Source organism: Leptidea sinapis, chromosome 2 (genome assembly GCF_905404315.1).
Source record: "Leptidea sinapis chromosome 2, ilLepSina1.1, whole genome shotgun sequence".
Classification (NCBI taxonomy): Eukaryota; Metazoa; Arthropoda; class Insecta; order Lepidoptera; family Pieridae; genus Leptidea; species Leptidea sinapis.
In genome coordinates, this window is record NC_066266.1 from 9,976,957 (window position 1) to 10,002,032 (window position 25,076).

The following is a 25,076-nucleotide window of genomic DNA, read 5'->3' on the forward strand; positions in this document are numbered from 1 at the left end:
TCCAATCACGATATTGCAGTCTGTCACTACCTCATCTCTTTCAAGCACCATCACTTTCGTCTTCTTTACATTCATCTTCATTCCCTTTCTACCAAAAGCTCCATTCATAGCAGTTACCATCTCTTGCAACTCCTCGGCTGAAGATGCAAGTAATACTTGGTCATCAGCATAGAGAAAACATTTGACGAGTAACTCATTCATTCTCAAACCACTGTCATTCTCTTTTAAACCTGTCAAGCAATTGTTCATGAACAGATTAAACAGCCACGGTGACGCTACACATCCCTGTCTAACACCTTTTTCGATATTAAACCATTCAGTGTATGCCCCGTTTATCCTTACACAAGCACTAGAATCTCTATAAAGAGATTGCAATTCTCGTATGAGGACACTGCTCACACCGCTCGTGGACAATGCCGACCACAATTCATTCCTCGCCACTCTATCATAGGCCTTTTCTAGATCCACGAACGCGCAATAGACCTTTTTGTTTTTAGCCAAAAACTTTTCGGCTATGCACCGCAAGGAAAAGACCTGATCCGTACATCCCATTCCCTTTCTAAATCCCGCTTGTGCATCCCATACTTTTTCGTCTGTTTCATTCACAACTCTTTCAATCAACACTTTTGCATACAATTTACCGACGACGCTGAGAAGGCTTATACCGCGGTAATTTCTGCAGTCTTGTCGTGACCCATTTCCCTTATACAATGGCACGATTACAGCTTTGCACCAGTCTCCTGGTACTTGCCCATTTCGCCAGCACACATTGAAGAGGCGGTACAGCTGGCTAGCCACTATGCCCTGACCAGCCCTCAGCATCTCGACGGTAATCAATTCACAATGTACAAATAGTTTTATCTAGTAGTGCGCTTAATAGTTATCTGCCAAGTACTGGGTAATGGTAGGGGAGCCCAAGAACTAAATAAATATTACTCGAGCGTTGCAGGCACTATTAGGCTATTGGGCTGCAAGTGTAAGTTGCTAAAAAGCTTATACGAGTATGTGTACCGTGTCACTGGTGGGGGGCGTGTGTGTAACAATGTAAAGAAACAGGCCCAAAGAAATACTCAAGCGCTTCATATATTAATAGTGTATTCGCCCCTCGTGTTGCTGATAACGGAAAAATATTAATCTGCCGGCTTGCATGGTGTGGGTGGCCATCCGAAGGGATAGAAAATAGAAAAAAAAATCTTATGTAGCGCGTCATTGAAATGAGATATCTATACATATATAGATAGATAGATATATATATTTATAAACATATACAAGGTGGGCCAAAAGAAATCATCCTATTGGAAGATGCTCTCATTTTTGCAAATGGCCGCCAATGTCAAATCTGTTTTGACATTTATACTAGACAGATGCAGAATACAAGTGAACAAGCCACGGAGCAGTACACTTCACAAGAACGTGGAATATTGTGTCTATTTTTTTGCGTAATTCGTCTGTGGTGTTGGCGCAGCGCGAATTCCGTCGCGGAGACCCCGGCCGTGTGACACCGGCTGCGCAAACACTGCGCCGTTTGGCCACTAACCTTGAAGAGTATGGGACCACACGAGACGTTGCCAAGGGTGGGCGGCCCTGGAGCGCCCGTTCTGCCGAGAATATCGCCGCTGTTGCCGAGGATGTCGTGCAGTCGCCGGAAATATCGACCAGACGACGTGACGCCACGCAATACGCCATCAGCCGGACGTCCCTAAGGCGAATTTTGGTCAAAGACCTGCGCATGTTCCCGTACAAAGTCCAGTCCGTGCATCAGCTGCTGCCTGCCGACCGCCAAACCTGCGTAACCAACGCACAAGCCATCCTCAATCTCGAAGAAGAAGTGGACGGTTTTTCGACCAAAATCATAATGAGCGATGAGGCTCATTTCCACCTCCGCGTGTACGTGAATAAGCAAAACTATCGCTTCAGGGGCACCGAAAATCCACGAGTGATGCACGAGTAGCCATTACACCCGCTCAAAGTGACTGCATGGTGCGCTGTGTACGCTGGAGGAGTCATAGGGCCATTTTTTTCGAGAACGCCGGTACCCAAACGACAACAGTGGACGGTGCGCGCTATAGGGCCATGTTGACCGAGTTTTTTCTGCCGCAATTGGACGAATTAGGACTGCAGGACATGTGGTTTCAACAGGACGGAGCAACGGCACACACTGCGCGAGCCACAACCGATATTCTGAAGGCGTCGTTCCCGGGTCGCCTCATTTCTCGTTTTGGCGATTTGCACTGGCCCGCAAGATCGCCCGATGTAACCGTTTCAGACTTTTTTTGTGGGGTTTTTTGAAGTTCCGTGTTATCGTGAACAAGCCAGATACTCTGGAAGCCCTCAAGGTCAACATTTGACACGAGTACGAGAATCTGTCGCCCGAAGTTCTCGCTGAAATGATGAAAAATGCCATAAAACGAGCCCGACGCAATCAATTGTGACGGCGACCATTTGGCCGATATCATCTTCTCGACTTGACCACTACAATTCTAAAGGTTTAAATAAACATAATCAAAAAACAGAATCGAAGTTTTTCATTTAGAAAAAAAAAGAGAGCCAAACAACATCGGATGACTTCTTTTGGCCCACCCTGTATATATAGATGAACCCTATTCCTATTGTTACTTTACATTAAACATTAGAACTCAAAAGAAGAAAAGAACAAACTTTAAAACAACTTTAAAGCACCCGACCACACTAGAAGAAATAGAACTATATATCACACAACTAAAGAAATGTTTATCAGAATTCGAGCAAGGAAAACAAAACACAAATAATGTACAAACATATTACGATACATTGGAAAAAGCTATTACTAAGGGATTAAATTTAAAACTAAATACAAAAAAGTCAAAAAATATCTTAAATGACACAACAAAAAGCCTATTGAAAAAAAGATCAGAACTTATAAAAACAAAACCTAAAGATAGAAAAACTAGAAATGAACTTAGTAAAATATTCAAAGAAACAAAAAAATCAATAAAACAAGACTACGAAATATATAGAAAAAGAATAATAGAAACCAATCTGGCTAAATATAGAAGTACAAAACGGGGAAAGAAAGAATTAATATCACATAAAAAATGGATCCAAAAACTGAGTTGGGGATCAATAGAAACGAATTCAAGAATAGACATACTAGAACAGGCTACTGACTACTACAGGAAGCTCTATAAATGTACGTATGGACACACAGAAAATGAAATTTTCTGGTACTCAAATATTACCGACACTGATGTTATGGAAATCAAAGACACGGAAGTTATAAAACACATCAAACAAATGAAATTGAATAAAAGTCCTGGTCCGGATGGAATCACGACCGAAGCTATAAGACTAGGAATACCCGCCATAACAACTCATCTCACTCGACTTTTCAACTTAATATTAACCACAGAAACCATACCCTTGCAGTGGACTATTTCAGAAATAGTACTGTTATACAAAAAAGGAGACCCTCATAATATAACAAACTATAGACCCATTAGTCTTATGTCTAGTATTTATAAACTGTTTGCATCAATAATACTAAGCCGGATCACAGAACGCATAGATGCCACACAACCCAAAGAACAGGCTGGCTTCCGATCCGGTTTCTCAACAATGGATCATATACATTCGGTCGAACAAATAATTGAGAAGTACAAAGAATATAATAAAACCCTCTACATCGCGTTTGTGGACTACAGCAAAGCTTTCGATAGCATTACCCACACAGCCATATGTAATACTCTAAATAATCTAAAGGTCAACTCAAAATACATAAGGATAATAAAAAATATATATATGAACAGTGTTTGCAAAGTTAAATTAGAAACTAAAGGAAAAGACATCAAGATTGAAAGAGGAGTCAGACAAGGAGACCCACTGTCTCCTAAATTATTCATAGCACAATTATGCATAGTACTAGAAGAAGTTTTTAACAACATAAACTGGGTGAATAGAGGTATTATGATCAACAAAGATTTCTTAAGTCATCTTCGATTCGCCGACGATATAGTCATCTTTAATGAGAACCCAAAGCAACTGGAATCTATGGTTAATCAGTTACATGAAGCAAGTGCCATAGTAGGCTTGGAAATGAATTTTGAGAAAACAAAAATTATGACAAATGGTCTATCAGTACCAATAAGCGCCGGATCACAAACACTTGACTTTGTGAATGAATATATATACCTAGGAAAGCTGATATCCTTCAATAAAATAAGTCATGAAGAGGAAATAAACCGACGAATAAATCTAGCCTGGAAAAAATATTGGAGCCAGAAGGAAATTTTAAAAGGAAACTACAGCTTAGAATTCAAAAAAACGGTAATGGAATCCTGTGTTCATCCAACTTTGTTATATGGCTGCCAAACATGGGTGTTTACGAAGAAAATACAACACTTAATTAGGACATGTCAGCGCGGAATGGAAAGAAGCATGCTTAAATTAAGAAAAATTAATAAGATACATAGCCAGAAGATAAGGAAGAAAACAAAATTAACTGATGCCTTAAATCAAGCATTAAAATTAAAGTGGCAATGGGCCGGACACATTTCCAGACTAACAGACGCTAGATGGACCATTCAGACCACAACATGGAAGGGACCTGTAGGAAAGAGAAATGTGGGCAGACCACATAAAAGGTGGACCGATGAGATAAGAGAGACTGGCGGAACTAATTGGCTCGAAAAAGGAAAAAATAGAAAGGAATGGAGGAGGCCTTTACCCAACTGGGATCCATTTGAAAATAATCAAGAAAACTAACATAGTGCATGCATTATAACTTACTAACATAAAAGTTAATAATAAAATAATCATGTTTGTCGACTAACCGTACTAACATACTAACACTAAAATGTAGAAATCAAATGGAAAATCATTAATAAAGGCTTTATTATTATTATTATTCCTATTGTACCTCCTATTCAAGAGTGACGATTTGGACGTGACCAGAAGTTATGAACGATTTTTTTAAATGCAAAAAAAAATTATGACCGTGAATTACTGAAGCGCGCTAGATTATTTTACAGACGGTTCATATTATGTACCTGTGATCCTTACCCTTAATCTAATAATTATGTGGAGGAATTCCCTCAGGGTAATTTGAAATCTGTGACTTTCCGATTTCCTTATGTAACGCTCAAATTGTTAGATTATTGTAATGCACACTTAACGGCATATAATTAACTTACCTAACCTCAATCTGACGCGCTCGAGTTGTTCTAACAACAATCGATTTTTTTACTAAGTAATCTGTTCGGCTAGACGTTCCACTCTATGGACAAGGCTCATGTCTGGATTGAGTAAAATAAATAAATAAATCCTTTATTTTGCTAGAAAACATGTAACAATGGGTGTAAATAGTTTTAATGTATCAATGTTATCGGCCATTTCTGGCATGCAAAATTATTATTAACAAAATTCTAGTTATTATTATAATTGATTTAACATTAATAAACTCTATATCTTAAGCGCTTAGATCAATTTGAATTATAATTATTATTTTTAAATGTCATTATTTAAAGACTAGAAGTAATATACGTTTTAAAGTCAATTTAATTTAATCTAATGTGTCAACATTTCATTTATGGAATAAAAACATTTATCTATAAGCCATGTACAAAGATCCTTTTTAAATCGTTGAACGGGTAATACGCGTAAGCTTGGAGGGAGTTAATTAAATATTTTTATACACATGACATAGCTACATTTTCCGTAGGATGCATTATGAAATTTGTGTGCAATCACCAGTCTGTCACCGTTTCTTGTATTTCGCGGATAAAAATCTATTGCTTTTGTAAATAAAGTACTTCACAAGGTGTAAGTTTGCCCCTCTTATGTAATTCTGACGCGCTCGAATTCACTGTCCCCCCCGAAATGGAGATCTGGAAAGGTCTTGAAACATCGGGTTAGCTAAAAAAATAATAAAAATGTAACTTTTCCGCAGTCTAATGTAAAAAGTAGTTACAATTATAGGCGTTTTAAACCTTTAAAAAGTTTGTAATTTTTTAAAGTTATAACACTTCTGGGATCAATAAAATTTCAAAACAAAATTTATGAATGATGCGGGACTCGAACCCCCGACCTCTCGCGTTCCGTGCGAGCGCTCTTCCACTGAGCCAACCGTTCGAGTTACGTATATATGTCACTTTAAGTAACTGTGTGTGCATTGCTCAAAATAGAGGTTAACAGTCATCCTCAATTTTTTTGACAACGGTTAAAAACAGGCTAGATTTGATAATTTAGTGTGGGTGATAGCTTACGTCTTATACACTCTCGCGATTTGTATGACACTTTGTGTAAGTGTGCGTGAATTGCTCAAAATAGAGATTTAAACTCTAAAATCAATTTCTTTCGACGTTTTCGCGGCTGTCATAGGACTATGACTAGATGTCTACCTAGACGTCGTATAAATGATCTAAGAACTAAGGGTATGTTCCGATATGCACTGCGACCACTGTACAGTGGTACGTCAATTTAGTATAATGTGAAGCCGTTCCTTTATAGCCAGTTATACTGGTTACTATTTAAAACGGAACGCAATCCCGTATACTGTCAGCCGCATTTTTGGACGCAGCATTCAAATGAGTGAATTAAAGTTCTCTAGTACATTAAAAAATAAAACTGTTGTTGGAGTACTGTCAAATTAAAAATATTTGGGATTACACTGTAGGTATTGTTTATAAAACGTTATACACTCGAGTGGTTTTGACTGATCACGTGATCAAAGTACTGCGAGTACCTTACCTCGAAAACGCCAATGCTCACAGTAGAATATGGTGGCGAATTATGACGTCATATATTTCCCTAGAGTACTGCGGTAGTATACTGGCAGTCCATAACGGAACGAATTTTTCCACAGTGATAGAACTGTGCAGTACTCGCAGTGCATATCGGAACATATAAACCATAATAGCTGGATCGGAGCCGCGCGTAAACGATATTTGAACGAAAAGGTCGCTCAGTCACCAATATTGTTCTACCACATCTAAAATATGGCAACCTAGTTTTGCTTACCTATGCTATGTCTATCTATTAGATGTCAAAACGTTACTTGAATTCGAAATTTAACTTTTTGACATAAGGTCGCTTCGTAACAAAACAAGAATAGGGCTACAAGACGATACGACATGGTAACCAGACGCTGGCAACGCGCCTGTGATTTCTCGGTAGTTGGTGTTGATCACTTAACATCTCTACCATAAAAATATTCAATTTACGAACATAGGCGATATCAATTCGTAATATAATACAAAAAATTATAACAAGTATGATCATGAAAATAAATTATAGTTAGAAAGTAACTAATTTCGTTGGAGTTCAGCTATGCTATTAATAATTCCGAAAATTAAACAACAATTCAACACACACATAACTTTATTTTGAATACTGATGCAAACATAAACAATAAATTACATTAAGTACACAGTGGTCACAACGTTTTAATACTTAAGTAACTAAAATTAAAATAATACACGAAATTCAGGATCAAAATTTTGGAATGTTACATACGTCTGTAATAAATAAAAAAAATAACAAGTTGTAATAATCATTAAAACATGTAATGATAGATAACTATCTGCATTTAATAATAGGATTAATACTTTAATACATAATTACCAGTTAGGTAATTAAAAAAAAAGGAATAAGGACTATTAAATTTAATAACTTTCTCTAAATATTTACTAGTGCTTTAACATCATAATCGAATTGTTCTAAAACTAACTCTAGCTGCTATCAATGTTGATGCAAATATTTTGAAATATATTGTGATTAACTTTCTAAAACATCTATAGGTATAATATATCCAGAACTTTTTGAAGTTATACTTCTTTAGGTGCGTTATGAAAAAATGATGAGAGTGAAATTTTTAGAAGGGCGCGCATCACTGTAGCACATAAGATACAGGGTGAAGTTGGTTCTTAAAATTTTCTGACGTTTGAGTGATTCATTATTATTTTTTGTTTCTCCGTCCGTTATTAGGACATGCAAAGTGTTCAAGCCCATACAGCCGTATTCATTATTTAATAATTAATCGTCAAAGTTTTTACAAAAAAAATCTTTCGAAAATGGTAGAATAGCATGAGGCATAAATCATTTTATTGATTTTTGCTTCGTTAGGCCAATGAAGTATAACTTCTTGCGTTCATTTATAAGTACACACACACTTTTTTAAGGCGTGTTTCGCTTACTACGCCATGTTGTAGTGATGTCATGTCATTAGGCGGGTAATAAGTATGTTTATAAACTAAAAACATCACCTTAAACCGTTATTAATACTTAGTTAATTATACTAATAAATAACTCTACTAGTGCTATGACAGTTGTCTATCTCAAAGCTGACGCCTGTCCAAATTCTACTAAGTGAAATACTTACAGACTACGTTATCTCCACCACATTATCTCTGGATCTCGGTCGACCATCAATAGCCCCCCCCCCCCCCACCCCCCACGTCGCGCTCGACCCGTTGTGTCAGTACGGATCACAGTTTCATTACCGTTAAGTATAACATGTCGTCATATTATCTCGCTATCACTGTTTTGTTTTCGAAGTTGAATGTTAGCTTTTGATTGTTTTTGTTAATAGTTAACAGCTGTAATAATACAGCCAGAAAAATAAATACTTTTTTTTAGCTTTATCTTCTATCAATGTTGATTGCCTATACTTGAAAATGACGATGTGACGTCATCGACGTTAGGCCCAGAGATAATATAACCGGGTAGTTATACACTACAGTGTTAAATATTTTGTGTTAGAATGTAAAATTGAATAATATAGAGAATTTTTTTAATATGCGCTGGTTGCGTGCTCAGTGTCGGCGATGTAAAGTTGATCGGAGGGATGCAACTTCTGCCATTGTAGACTTTTAGACTTGATAGTAACTGGCTCCTGAAATATAAAAAAAAAAAACATATTTTATAGTAAAAGTTTATTTATGGTGCCATCGATAAAATACGTTAAGCAAATTTTATGGTCTTTTAACACCCCTACCCGTACGTGGGAAATCCCACCCCCTGCTGTCACGTGAACAATGGTGCGTGCATACCGTATTTTAGACAATTAGGCAGTGCCTATCTTATTGAATGCCTAAATAAATATACCGCTGGTGTTGAATTTAATTTAATTTTGTTCCGTTATTCTATAACCAAACATCAATTGAACACCCACGTAGTAGGATTTATTTTACGCTAATCACATACAGTAGGTACCTAGGTACCTAGTAGTAGAGACTAGTCTCTACTGAGCTAGAGGTCCCGGGTTCGAATCCTGGTAGGTGTAAACATTTATATGATGAATATGGATGTTTGTTTCCGAATCAATGGATGTTTATATGTATGTTTAAGTAAGTATATTGTATTAAATATGTCGTTGTCTTCTACCCATACTACAGGCTATGCCTAGTTTGGGGCAAGATAATATGTGTAAAAAGTGTGTCAATATTATATTATTATATAAATCTAGTGTCTAGCTATATTCAAAGCAAGCAGTCTTTCATACAACTTATGTAGAAAAAGTTATCATTGATCAAAGTTAGGCGAATAAAGAAAAAAGATACGCTATTTGTACGTGTAAGGTTTTAAAACACGACCTTCGCAATTTAACAGCACTAAGAAAGCAAGATTACCTTGCCACGACCCTAAACCCACATCTGTCTTACTCCATATGGAATTGATTATGACCTGTTTTATTTAACTTTTAGTTCCGAGTTTAGTCCGCGCGCTCGAGCTATTTACATTAGTATTGTCTTGTTTCTTTCAATTTCGTTCCGTGTTTAGTGATTATATTGTCAAAAAAGAAGTTGCTGTGTATTTTTTAATTATTAAATTATTAGCCATGGTATCAGATAAACAAACTTTACGTGAAAAAACAAACTAGTTCCATAAACCATTGCAATAGAAATGTCGCCGATTAGTGGAAATTGTGTTTAAACAAGATGTGACCTTCGTAACAGTATTTTAAGATTCTGTGAATTAATTTTGCTAAAATAAATGCAAAGTATTATTATTTGTCTAATCGAAGGAAAGTTTCTTGTCTACCAGTAATTATTTTTAGATCCCAGTAAGTGGCATTCTCAATGGTTCACCAAAAAAAAAAAAATGCATATATTTTGTTTAAGTTCTGTTACTTATTAACTTCACAAAAGATCATCACAAAATAATAAAGCGACCGATCGCAGTATAGGTGTAAAAATAATTGAATAAACAATTCTTTTTACACCAATAGTAGTTCATTTTTAATGTAATAAAAACAAATATAAATCTAATAACTGGAGTACTGATCAACCGTTATTAAAGGCCACAATTTCGCAACCAACATTTCTTAATCCATTTAATTTTAATAAAGATTCTGAATAAATAAACGAAATATCGTCCGATGTGGAAATATATAAACGACATTCAGACTAAAAGGACAATTGGATTGAAGTAAACAAAATTCCTATAAGATACTTAACTTTTTAATTTTATACAACAACACACAATACTTAACGATGAATTTGATCCCTAGTGGTGATAATTATTGAAATTTAAAATAGATAAGTTACCTTTTATATTTATTATTCAATGTTAAACTTATACGTTTCATAAAATATTTCATTGAAAGAATCTTCAATCTATTGGTCTCAAAAAATGTTAAGTAGGCCACCGTTTTGGTTTCAGTTGGTGAAACACAATAATGCTCGAAGGACCATTTTTGTGAAACGCTAAGATGATGTTTTAACACAAAGTGGGTCTTTAATTGAGCAAAATATTCACTCAAGAAGTATAATATATGAGGTTACAAATTAAAAAACATGTGACTATACTTATTATATTCACGGAATATAATATTAAAATCTCTTATACATATTACAATGTACATATTATATTGTGTAATCTGATTTTTGTCCCACTTCTGAGTGTTCAGCGTTCACGTGTTTATCACGTAGCACAGCTTCGACAAAGGCTTCGTAAGTAGAGTAGATGTTTGTTATCGTTTACATTTTCACGATGTAAGCATTTGCTGTATGCAAATTCTTATGATGATTGTAACAATAAGGAAATATAATCGTTCCATTACTGAAAGAGCACAAGAAACTATACTAAGAGTTTATTCCACCGTTTTCCGTAAGTATTAAGATTTATGAAGTCAAAAAGTACATTCCGTAATTTTGAGAAATATAAATATACAAGCATTTTCCGTACTATAGGGATATAGGTTCCGTGCTATTGTACAATATAGGTAAGGGTGTGAAGGGATAGACACATTTGTCTCTAAAGCGGTGGTTTGCGTAATAGTTTTGAAAACCACTGTCCATATTTTAAAGACCGTGATATAAGAAGTTATGTTCAATAGACCGACAAAACAAAAACGTTCGCTAGCATTTCATGAGACCTTTTCACATCGACCTTATAATACATAGACGTGCCAAATGTTTACTACTTGTAGTGGTAATCTTACCTGACCATTGAACGATCACTATCCGCGACCGCTACCTCTGTCGTTAACTGAATAGTTTGCATTGCGAATATATAGTTAATATCCGGACGACCGAGTGTTGCTCGGATTTTTAAGAATGCACAAAACTTTAACAAAAAATCCAATAAGACATCTGGATTCGAACCGGGGTCTTCTGCTTTTCGATGTCCCATCTGAGCTATTATAGTCTTGTACATAGTGGCGAAATTTACCTATGTATTCGAATGTTATTGTAGCTGTTTCTCATTAAAAACATGGATAAAACTACATTTTCTTTAAATTGAAACCTAGCTAGATTGATTTCTCGCCAACGAAACTAAACTTTACCTTCCGAACCTAAGATAAGATATAATCGTTTAAAGATATAAGATTAAGAGTCTACTGTGTTGTAAGGTCGATGCCTTATCCCACAGACAAAGAACGACAGCGAACGCAAGAATAAATTTCTTCCTTCTTTTACTCCGCCGTTGATTTGGAGCTTGCTTTACTTAAATGGGCTGAAAAATCATCTGCAAACCTAACCCCGAATATTATCATATTACGAAACTCCAGCGGCACCATGTTGACGTCTGGCATTCTACAACCGCGCGCTTTTACGAGAATTGTCTAAATCAGCCACTTTGCAGAAACAATAACGCGAGCAGTTTTTTTTGAACCAATACGGTCTCTTGATCCCTGGTGTTGAGAATGTCCATGGGCGGTCGCCTGACGTCCCATCACATGAACCTATTACCCGTTATCAACCACTTATATCAAAGAAAGATAAATATATAATATACATATCAGCTTATTTACAGATAAGCAAGTACTGATGAAGCATTTCACGCAGTACATCTCTCGTGGCGTTTCAATTAGAGCAATTCTTGTAAGTAATGTAAGCAGTCGCAATTTGACGCAACATTCGAGTACTCACATGCAAAAAACGACCTTTGGCCGCCTGCAGTTAATCAATATTGGATTATTCCATTGCAACTGTAGCGCACGGTCAGTAAGTTCTAAATTTGCATGTCAAATACCATACTTGATGAACGACGTGGGTATCAAGAGGCGCCTCTTTTTGCAGTGAAGCAATGTGCAAGCATTATTGTGTTAGTTTCGGTTTGAAGGGAGTCGTAACTAATGAAATTACTGGGCAAATGAGAGAACATCAGTTGACTATGATATGTAAAAGCGTGTTTTAGTATCTATTATTTATTTTTGCTTTTTTAGTCTTAAAACGGTTTGGCAGAAAGATACAATCAGGTATCGCATCTAAAAAATAGATTATCCTGAAGATCCTGGTAAGAAAAATAGGACACACTATTTGAATGATTAAATTGACATCAATCCTTGAGCAGTGTGCAAAGTTTCAAATTAATCCGACGTTTTGAAGGCGTCGAAAATCACGTTTCAAGATTCCGTTATACATACAAACAGACTAAAAAGTGGGACAGACTGTTTAAATTACTGTATTGTCACCGGTCCTTGATAAGTGTGCAAAGTTTCAATTCAATTCAACATTTTAAAGTGGGTGAAAATGGTGTCCAAACTTCCATTACATAGACACGGGCCAAGGTAATATAAAGCGTTTAAAAATAAGTCAATAAAATAAGGCTATATTAATAAATACATTATTTAATAATTTTGAGTGAAGACGTGTATGCAGGTGTCATTGAAAGAAAAGTGAAAGTAACCAAATCGACAGACCTTACACGCGTTTAGCGCAGTCAATGTCTCTATATGAAAGGTCTGTGTATGTAAAAAGTGCGGTTTTACCAGGACGATAATAAGATATGGGTACTGTAAAAAATGCGTAACACACATGCAGATAGATCGCCCAACAAAAGACTAATTTCTAACTCGGCTTACTGTGTCGTGCTGTAATTTGGTCATGATGAAAGATACTTTGTGGTTTGTGTAGGTATATTTGTAAAAAATTTAGAGAAATAATTGGCAACAGTGAGTTTATCCGAAACCAACTCGTCATTAATATTTAGAGTTATTGATGAATCAATAATCCTTGTTTAGCCAGTTTCAGAGTTAATAATTTGCCAAGCTGACTTTATTTTATTATCAGATTTCTTATTTCATCTCTGATATTTAGCTTTGATGCAAACTTTTTTAAAAAGTTTCGAATAATTTCTGACATAATTATGGAATGGTTGACATTAAGTGTGGACCTGGTGTAGTGAGCATAGTGGGCATAAAATAAAATATTCCGAGCAATGGTTGCGAATTTCCTTCAGCAAACAGGCCAGCCGTGAAATTCGGTCTCAATCTGGCAAAATATTTTGGACGGCGCGAGGAGAATAAATATTAATGTATATTTTAAGCATTGAATTATCGCTAAACCGTGCACCATTTTATCACGTGTGCAAACTTGTTTGATATTGGTCCATTGAGTGCAAGGATATGATTCGATATTCATTGAAATGAAATCATTTTCGGCTTGCCAACTCTTAATATAATTAGGTCTTATTTATAGAATGCAGGCTCGGGTAGACCATTTTTAGTTAGCGGCGCCGAATGACCGTTAGCTATGTCAAAAAAACCTGTTTTAGGTAATATAATCTAGATAGGGGAAAAAGATCTAGACACACAAATAACAATGCATTATTGTAAAATAAACAATAAGGTTTCATAGATTTTTTTTCGTGGCGAGGGTCCCTTTATACCCACTGGCCCCTGTGCTGCAACCCAATAAGTTATTTAGATCCGCCCCTGATAAAATGTTTCACAAATTCTATTTTGGAATTATTGGTTGTACGATATGCGTTTCTGCCTATCGGGCATCGAGCAGAATAATCTTAGTAAATTGTGATGACATAAAAGAAATGCATGTGAGAAGATGGCATTCACCAAAGGAAGTGTTCATACCAGAAAATTATATTATCAACAGCTCATAGGCAAGCGTCCAATAAATGTTTCATAATGTTTACATTAAATTGTATTATTACGATGAGTAATGTCCTTGTTTTTTGAAGGGAAATCCCCAATCTTTTCCATGAATCATATTACGTATGGGGTATTTCCCGTCGTGCAATTTAAGCAGTGTCATTGAATGATACGGTATTAAAAATTATATGGTTTGGATCGCCCATTCGGGGCGTAAGGAGCTTCCAACCTAAATTATAATGCTCATGTTTAGTGAAATAAATGTTAATTAAATAAAATAATTTTTGAAAACCTTCTTCACATGAAGTTTTCACCTATACAGGATTTACCAAACTACCCGTAAAGCCGAAAAGAGGTTAAATGTGGCCTTATAACGAGTCCATTCACAATATTTAAGAACCGTAGTAACGCAACCCACTTCTTCCACTCTGTTCTATCTTTTACTTTAGACATTTTGCTTTCTATTGTAATTAGTTCTAAAGTGAAATACTCAAATTAAAATCACGCAACCAAAGTAGAATGTCTCACACATCCCGGGACCATTGCCAAATTCTAAATCGAAGCTCAAGACAAGACTTCTGTTTTCCTTCTTCGCTTCAAAGACCGAACATTAATCATAATCTCTAGAGTGTAAACAGATGCAGTCGCTACTATTAGTATTTAGTATTAATTAAAGACGACCCACATAGCCGAATGGTTAGTGACCCTGACTACTAAGCTAGAGGTAGTGGGTTCGAATCCCGGTAGGTGCAATCATTTATATGATGAATATGGATGTTTGTTTCCGAGTTATGGATGTATGTATGTATGTATGTATGTTTAAGTAAGTATGTTGTATTAAATATATCGTTGTCTTGTACCCATAGTACAGGCTATGCCTAGTTTGGGGCAAGATAATTTAAAAAAAAAGTATCAATTAGCCATTGGCTGATATTTTTGTAAGTACCAAATATATATTAATAAGAAGATTTACAATCAAATCCAATAGAAGAGATTAAAGTGGATATCCCATAACTTCTGAGACAAGACGGGCATCGTAATGCAAAAAATATGAACAAAATGGTAAAAATATTTTCGCCAATGGTGTGAGATACAACAATTATATTATATATAATAACTAGCTGACCCAACATATGTTGTTCTATAAATAATAGTTAGAATACTGTATTTTATGAATTTCAATAATATTTCATAACATCATGAATTATTTCGTACTTTATTAATCCCAAATCTCTCAAGTTGGACTAAACTGCACTCCATGAAATAATCTCCATTAAAATTCGTTCATTAGTTTAGGATTCCATTGCGGACAAACATCAGGACACTGGATTTATATATATTAAGATGCCATAAGAAATGTCCTAGTGTGCTTTAATAGAATTTCATACATTCGATTATTATACCTAAGCTTCGCACCAAGGTTGTTGAACCCAAATATCACAACAAAAAACGCCTTACATTGGCAAAAACTTCATGAAGTATGTGACGTATTTTAGCCATCGCAATAATTTATAATCACTATCAAAGGTTTAAAATTTTAATGAGTATATTTGAAATATGAATTGCGGTAGTAGGTACGTTATGTCGCCTTAAATAAACCGTCCAGATTCCATCCCTAGATAGTGGGTGTCACCGCTGAACCAATGCCGTTCTATACACATATACCTAACCACATATCATTCGCAGTCTGTGTGCTTAATTGAAAGCACACTTTTCTGCATAGTCGTTTGTCAACCGACACTGTCCGAATCAGGTGGTCTACTCGCAAAGTCGACAACGATATATTCGGAACGATACGATAATACTCCTAATATATCGCACCTTCTCTACTCTAACAAATGTTCGCATTCCATCTCATTTATCGTAACAATATCGTAAGCATAGACTAATATTTTGATTTTTTTACACGATGTTAGAATGAATGAATTACGCGCAAATCTTGAAAGACTAAATATTATCTGTGCTATGTCGCTGATAAGTGTCCAAAGTCAAAACAGTTTAGGCGTTAAGGACCATGCCAGACTCTGCATCACCAATTTGATATAATTTACACAAAATGTAAATATTCAAAAATAAAATATAAAATATATATAATATAAAAAAAAAACTTGCGGATAATAAAATGTAAAAAAAAGTATCTCAACCCTTCTCGTCGACTTCCTATTTCTCAGGCGGCCATTTGCATTACTTTCTACGCATAAACGATCAACAAAATGACTGAAATTACTTGGTAATATAAAAATCCTGTTGAATAGTAAATAACATATAATTATTTTAATAAGATTTATTAAGTATGTATGTTGTATGGCAAATATATCTGTACAACTTGAAACGATAATAGCAACGAAAGCCTTAGGTGTCGTTGAGATTATCGTAAAAGTGACGTTTGATTATTTGTCAAATTCGAATATTCGTCTCTGACATTTTCAACTAAGAGTAGGATTAGGGATCGATAATATCGAAAAATGTTTCATTCGTTCAATCATCGTTTCGACATTGAATACGATGTAACTAAGAGTAGGATTCAACACGACTAATGCCACGATATATCGATTTTAGGAGTAGGCCCAGGTTGTTTTAACATACATAACGTGAACAAAAGTTTTACATTGCTACTAAGAAATAAATGTTCATAAAATGATAACTACTGGGCCTATGTAAAATTTTTAAAGAATTACATAAATCGGATCATAAATCTCAGAGTAATCAGTGTACATACACAAAAAAATACCGGTCGAATTGATAACCTCCTCCTTTTTGAAGTCGGTTAATAAAAAGTTTTATATTGGGATATATTACTTTACTTTTTGTTTTTTATTACAGCTGGAATAAATGCGGCGACGTACGAATAGGTGTAGCAGTCGAAACTTATTATGGTGCAATTTGTGGCATGTTTAATATTTGGGCATTATTTTCAAACTACGTACTTTAATACTACGATTCATCTATATTATAGTTAGAACATCATTAAAACATTCATAAATCTTAGTAGGTACATTTATTCAACTCTCCAGTCGCGGATTTATGAAAGATACGTTATAATTTGCAAATTCTTGGTTAGTGTGTATGTACTTATAATATACCTACTCTACTAAAGTGCATAAATAAATAGGTTAAATAGGTACGCTCTATAAAAAATTAATTACATATATTAATTTTTTAGTTCAGTGTGGTCGACGCGATATGACAAAGAACGATCTAGATATTAAAATAAATATTGATAATCTGCGATGACTCTGGCGACAGTCTTATCGGTGTGATTAATAGTTGATAAAAAAACAAATGTTACAAATATCTGGGCTGTGTCGGTAGCATTGGTTCTACTAAAGGTCTTACATTTGTGATTCGATCTCGCTAGGAAACTCCGAGCATAGCCCTCTAAGCGACTATATACTGCGAAAACTTATAAAGATAATTTGGATGGAAATGCATGGAAAAGCCAACCTTTTTTCAAACATCTACGTTCAAAGACTTAAATTTTTAGTAATTGACGTTGACGTTGTTGATCTTTTGATTTTATGTCAATAAAATATATTTGACTTTGACTTTAAATCCGTAGATCTATAATTAATAATTCTTGTGCCCCTTACATATTATGTTCGAGCGTATGTCTATAGCTTTCCATTCAGCATTCCCACGCAGATCGGGAATTACTTTTAAATGGGCGAGCTCAAGAATACTAAGACAATAAGAGCGAGCATTAAGAGAAAAAATTAGCTGAGACCGTTATCAGATTAAAGAATTTCAAAACATTACGTAGGTACCGTCGCGCTTCAATCAAGACGCGGGCGAGACTATCATCAGTACGATTAGGACAACTGCAGCTCCGACTAAAAAACTTAATAATTCTTTTAATTCTCGACAATTTCCTCCTGCAAGAAGTAAGCAACCGTAACGAAATTTTGGAAACCTAAAGGGATTTCTATTCTGTTTCGGACTATTTGGTTTTTTCACTTATTGTTGTCGGATTTGTATACTAGGCTTATGTTTGCACCCTATATGATTAACCACCAGTATCAGAGTTGTTAAAAGACTCGAGTCTCCCGAGTCTTCGACTCATTCAAGGCTCGGGCTTCAACCTTGAGCCATATTGCGAAGGCTCAAGCCCAGTCTCGAGCCCTAGTTCCGAGGCTCTAGTAGTGACTCGAGCTCTGTTTTAAAGGCTCACTACACAAAATTGGCCAGTATAAATCATCCTTAAAGTTAATGTTTCATTAATTATAATATAGCAACTTTCTTTTTCATTTTGACAATCAAATATAGCATGTGATATAACAAAACAAAGTTTAAATATGCTTTCTGCAACTGGCGGTAATCTGTGTTAGGCATTTATTGAAGTACTCTGGCACTAACAAAAACAAAAAAAAGCATATCAGAGAGACACAGCTAGTGATGATATTGATCTTATTTGAAAATAATTTTGGATCTACAGTTAAAAACCAGGGAGAAATAAGTCGAGATCGTTTGTATGGAAAAATTGCCGCAATGTTACCTTTTAAAGGTTTGGTGCGAGTATAAGCGGATTGATAAGCTGTAATATCTGTTTGCCTCCATCAGATAGGTACAGGCATGTTTTATGAATGTTTTTCTGCTGGTACCACACTTCGAACGCTATTTATGTGTTATCTGTTTTCATGGTCAGACTTTTATGTCTTTTGGTCCATTGTGCGTAATGAATCTAGCCTAGTTCAGGCAGCAGACACTACCCAGGAATGCAAGTTTCCTGGGGACTTCATAGACCAACTGCACTGTTCCAAAGTTCGCTTTCATTAAGAGGCACAGCCACACATTTCACGATAACGTGGGAAGCAGTACTAGTACTAGATTCTAAAACATCCTCTACAAAAGAGAACTGTCTTCGGCATAAATTACATATGTACTATGTTCAATTAGAGCACAATGACCTGTTGTTATCCTTATCATTAGTTTCAAGTTGGTCATAAAATTTCACAAACAAAGCAAGCAAGCACCCTTTAGATGAATATTCAATATAATTCACATAACATACATAACACTGTTAGAGATAGGGTTGTCTTATGACACTATGCCATTAACTGTAACTTAATACCCAGCTATTCATAACAACAATAAGTTACATTCCATTGTCTTTAGTGGGACGGGTTTAATTTTCGCACTTTAATGTGACTTAAATCATGACTAGTCAAGAGACAAATAAATAGTTTAAATATAGAACCAAAATTGTAGGCTGAAGTAGTCTCTTTTTATGCTAGAGGGGGACAAACGAGCGTACGCGTCATCTGATGTTCAAATTCAAATATTTTTCATCCAGCATAAGATATTATGAAAACACTTAAGCAGAAAAGGAATCACCACCATCCATATTCTCTTCCAACAGCAAACAGGAGCGCTGCCGGCCTTTTTGAAAGGTTTACGCGCTTATTTTGAAGGTACCCTTCTCTTAGCATACATGGAAGAAAGTTCCTTGAACAACACACTGTAGACTAATGCCGGACAGGTAGAAACCACACAATGAAGCGATCTTTCTACGCAACGCCAAGTGATCTAACCATTCTAATATCTATCTCCATGAATCAGCGCGCCCGTACATATTTTTGCGTACCTAAAGCGCAAAGTGCCAATCATCTGACGTTATGAATATCATATTAGATATTGAGCTGGTATGAGTGCACTTGGATATCCAGATAAAAATAATTTTTATATTTTTAAATTTTAGAATAACTTACAGCTAAACACATGAATATATAATTGTAAAGGAAAATGACAAAAAATACTTAAGAATTACAATTTAATTTTATTGGAAAAAAAAGTGCTTGAACAAATCCAAGTCTGAAGCTTAGACATTGAGAAACCAATCTGCCTGCAATAGGCAACTATTAAGACTGTATTTAGTCTTAGCTCCGGAAATGTGAAAGATGCATGGTCTTTGGAGTGAAGCAAATGGAACATGAATATAGATGCGCGCGAGCAGCTCAGGACTGTTGACCAAACCACTTGCTATACTCATTGGCAGAATATGGAAGGTATAATAATATAATAATACCGGCAACACTCCTGTTCCTCTGGTATTGCAAGAAATATGGGCGTCGGTGATCACTTAACACCAGGTGACTCGTACACTCATTTGTCCTCCTTTTCGATAAAAATATGAAATTTTGACGATGCTTATTCTATTTAGCAAAACATAATAGATATTTAAGTATAGATATTGTACATGTACATTTAAACAATTATCATTAGCATTGATTGATGATCTCTTGGCTAAGTATTTAGAGACCCTGAGTACTAAGCTTGCTTTTAGATTTGAATCCTGTTAGATGCATATACTTGTATGATGTTTATTTATATTTCTTTCTAAGTCATACATATTTAGAATATAGATATTTGTGTATTAAAATATATGATGAATATGGATGTTTGTTTCAGAGTCATGGATGTTTATATGTATCTTTAAGTAAGTATATTGTATTAAATATACTGTTGTCTTGTGCCCATAGAATAGCCTTTGTCTAGTTTGGGGCAAGATAATTTGTGTAAAAGTGTCAATATTATTATTATTATATAGATATCTGCCATTTTAGGCAACATATACTTTGGGGATGATAATTTACATTAAATCAATCTATTCAAATTATAATATTTTATTTCTTACCTTAGCAACCAATTTCCCATCACTTCCAATCAAGTACTCTTCCAGACCAAATACAAGGGGTGAAGCATTCCCAAGATGGAAAATTCTAGAAGATGTTCCCCGAGTTACTCGGAATTCAATTGTCTTTGCCATGAGCACATTCGTGATCATATAAACTGACCTCTTCCCTTTTAAATCTACAAGAGGATTCAAGGTGAGTGACTCATATTAAATTTAAATAGATTACAAAATTTAATAAAGTAAGGTGAGATGAAACCAATATACTACGTTCCAAATACTTCTACGTTTCAAAATAATGTTCACATTTTTGAGGTCACGAGGTTTTCATGGCATGGGAGTTAAATATTTGCCAAATTTATAATAATAATATAATAGACATATGTCTTCTAATACATTCTTCTGCTAGGTTTCATTAGGTGTGTTTTCCTTGTTGTTGGAACCACAAAAAAAGATCATCAGAAGTTTTGTTGGGCCTTGAGACTTCAGAGTTGTTTTGATACATTGGTTTCTACAGTTGACAACCATACAGTCTTCATGTCAACTTAATAATTTCATATACACTTCAATCTCAAAAAAGTTTTATTATCACATTATAATTAATAAAATAGCTCGCTTATCACTAGATCTAAAAGATATATTAAATTAAATATAAATCAATATGATAATATAAAATCATTCATTACATTAAGCCAGCTATTTTTAATTTAATTATTTTCAATTGAGTCACCATTACTTTTCTGGTAATTTAATTTACTGATTATGACATGTATTGAGTAAACTTACCCTTATTATTCATATCTAAGTAAATATTGTTAACCAACTCCTTGTCCTTTGGAACTGTTAGTTTGGTAAAATTGATCATAATGACTCTTACTTTATTCTTGATAGATTCATCTTGCAAAGTTATCTATAATTGAAAGACATAGACAAGATTTTAATTTATCAAAGGACTGCTCAGTTATAATATAGTCTAAAACCTCGTAACGCGTACAGTGAAGGTATTTTATATTTAAATTTCATTTGGGCTCTTAATAATATTGTTGGAAATGTACTCTTTGGCAGAGGTGGTTGTTAATACAATAAACTGTTTTTATACAATACAATCAATAACAGTTTTATATTTGTTAATGAATTTACTGTTTTTCTTCAACGTAAAAACCCTGTTGAAAATAATAAGCTAGTAAATTAAATCAACATCTTCGCCCGTAATTTGATGATTAAATGCCTCGCAAAAACAGCTTTTATTGCTTGCAAATTTGTAAGGGAAGATCATTTCATAAGAAAATGTTAACATTAATCTACTGATGACATTGTAAGTTGATGAAGATGATATTGTAAGTTTATGAAAACTTACAATATTTTTGTTGTACTTAATTCATAACGGCTGACGAAGTTGTGAGTGAAAATGTTGACTTGATACTATATTGAAGAAATTGCGACTAGGTATAAATTTAATTTAGTGATGGTTATAATATAATATGAACCTATTAAATTATTAATTAATGTGATGCAATTATTGAAACCCTGTTGATGATTTAACAGTCTTATCGACCTTATGACCATTGACAAAAAACAGTTAAATAAAATTAATTAAAAAACCTTCAATGACACACCTCTACTTGGGGATAAATGAAGGTCAAAAGTTCTCAGGAAATATTGTGAAACACCACATGCGCAATATACGTGGAACAGCTGACTACGCACCTTTACGCTCTCATGAGGAAACTTAAACTTAGAATCTTGAAAATCTCCTTTTTCAAGCCAACGTACATATTCTGTATTAGATTTTGTTGTATCGATATTCATCTTCAGTTCTCCCAATGGCGTGAACATCTTTCCATTTGTTGGTTTGTCATTATAGACAAACAAGGACGTGACTTTGTAGAGATCGGCTTCAGTTATATGAGGAATACAGACCAATTGACTGCTACCAATTTCTGTTTCTATTTCCTCTCGTATAAAAGGCCACGCATCCTCGAGCTTTAGCGATTTTAAATCGACTAAACTCACATCCTTACGTATTTCATGAGAATATAAGGATTTCACGAAAACTTTCAATTTTTTCGGCATATTATTTGTTTTATTTAACTTTTACAAAATTAAATGCTTCCAACAATTGACCCAAAACTAGAGACGTCTTGACACTTACAGCACGATAAAAAACTAATGGAAAATTCAAAATGGAATGGAAAAATGAAATTGAAATGTACAATCAATGTGGTAAAAATTCAAAATTGACAGATGTCAGATATGTGAACAGATTATTTTTAAATTTATTTCATGACCTGGACACAGCGTCTTTCAGCCGGGATATTAAGTTAGATCTAAGTTAAGTGTTACATTAAAAATTTTATAAATATGACCACAAAATAATATATATACTATTAGCAGTTGCCCGTGACTTCGTCCACGCATAATTTCTGATTTCCTATGCGATTATTTTCCTACTGGAAGGGCAATCAAACTTATCGACGAAAAAAGTCCTGCCGCTGGTAAAAACCGCACCTCATAGTTCATACCCAAAGAGGTCGCAAATTACATTTTTTTTGGAATAAAGAGCTGACAGTTTTATTTTTTCCAAACTTTGACGTAAACAAAATTTCAATTTACATATTGTTATAAGCCTCTACGTAGGTACAACTGGTCGTGAAAGAAACAATTTCTTAGATGTACACGGGCTGTCTTCAAAGTTTGATTCTGGCTTTATTATTAAAATAAGATTATTGTGAAGCATAATTTCTTAAGCAGAAATGAAATGTATGATATGGAAAAAAAGAATTGAAAGCCCTATTTTTTTTAAACTTACAACTAACTGTAAACAACTTCTTCTTTAGGGTTGAAGAAAAATCTGGTAAACTGACTCTGGAGCACGCTATATACAACTTCCATCCGGCCTTGCAGGAAACAATCATTTCTGAGGTCTATACCGGCTAGTTTCAGTTTTGGCCCTGTGCTTTATTAATTGTCATCGAGTAGAATTGTTTAACCAGAAATTGCAAACGTTTCATTTCAAATTGGTAATCCGATGGTATCAAGGGAATCCTAGGGATAAAGACTATGTCCCCTTGGTTGACGCTAGTATAAATGGTGGCTTCGATCACGAGTTTATGCAAGGTCTTGACCTGAAGTCTGGTTCCATTGCAAAATTTTGGAGGGCTTAGATTGCGCATTTAAATAATTGGAGCGCCAACTTTGAGGTAAAGGACGTGAGGTGGTATTCCTGGTGGCTCAAGAGTGTGAAGAAACTCTATAGGATAATGCACAGCATCATCGACCTGCAATACAGTGTCTAAAGATTATAACTAAAAAAATATGAATAATATTGGCTGAGTCGTTTCTTGGAGAAAGAATAACTCTTTGTCTCAGCCATACAATGCAATTTACTCCATATTGAATAATATTGGGGTATTCTGTCGGTTAAGCTAGTCAGATCTCTCACAACATTACTAGGATTACTGGGACTACTAACAAATTGGAAAACTCCTCCGCCTTTGAATCATGTTGAAGATAGACTACCATATTTACTTTTAAGGACAAAATATTAACTTTAGACCATAGAACTGATAACTTAAGGCAAGCCTTCACTTCATCTGCACGTCTCCCTCATGAGACAATAGGCAACGTCTGCCTGAAGTCACCAGCCAATGGTACTGTTACTCCGCCCATAAGTCGGTTGTAATTCTTTATATCTTGGAAAGTCCTATTTAGAGCTTCAATGCCTTTTTTATGTCCATTTAAATAGGCTATATATGCCTAATTTGGAGTAAGATAATTTGTGTAAAAAGTGTGTCAATATTATATTATTATTATTGTACACTTATCCCCTACAATAATTTTGTCTTCTCGAAGCACTTGTGCCGTGTTCAGGTTCAAAGGTAATTTGAAAGCAGAAGCTGTTTGAGCTGCCTTGCCTCCATCAAGCAATCAATTAGATAATGTCTTTCTCACACAGAAAAGTAAATATTTGAATCATGACATTCACAAAATTCAAAGAGTAAAAATGCAGACAGGCCCATTGGTTTAACCTAAATGTATGCATACATAGTTTCATAATTGTATTAGAATTACCTATCTTTGTTGGGTAATTAATACATAACTAAAAAAATACAAAATTACAATTATTTTCAATGTCAGCTA

The 25,076-nt window shown here is 34.8% G+C and overlaps 1 protein-coding gene across 1 annotated transcript; it reads right to left on the reverse strand.

Annotated features, from left to right (window-relative positions):
• Nucleotides 1-7,335: 7,335 nt before the first annotated feature.
• On the reverse strand, nucleotides 7,336-23,125 carry LOC126971940 (uncharacterized). The gene is made up of 4 exons (XM_050818463.1): nucleotides 22,644-23,125; nucleotides 21,723-21,846; nucleotides 20,940-21,115; nucleotides 7,336-8,866 (listed from the first exon to the last, which is right to left on the reverse strand). Exons 1-4 carry the CDS (start codon nucleotides 23,007-23,009, stop codon nucleotides 8,765-8,767), a joined length of 768 nt encoding a protein of 255 aa, XP_050674420.1. The 5' UTR covers nucleotides 23,010-23,125; the 3' UTR covers nucleotides 7,336-8,764.
• Nucleotides 23,126-25,076: the final 1,951 nt, after the last annotated feature.

Bases quoted from the DNA above. Each gene is read 5' to 3' on its own strand.
- LOC126971940 (XM_050818463.1), bottom strand. From the start codon at position 23,009: ATGCCGAAAAAATTGAAAGTTTTCGTGAAATCCTTATATTCTCATGAA. The intron at 21,116-21,722 runs GTAAGTTTACTC...ATCCTCTTGTAG, and splicing joins CTTAGATATGAATAATAAGG to ATTTAAAAGGGAAGAGGTCA. The intron at 8,867-20,939 runs GTAAGAAATAAA...TTTATATTTCAG, and splicing joins ATGGGAAATTGGTTGCTAAG to GAGCCAGTTACTATCAAGTC.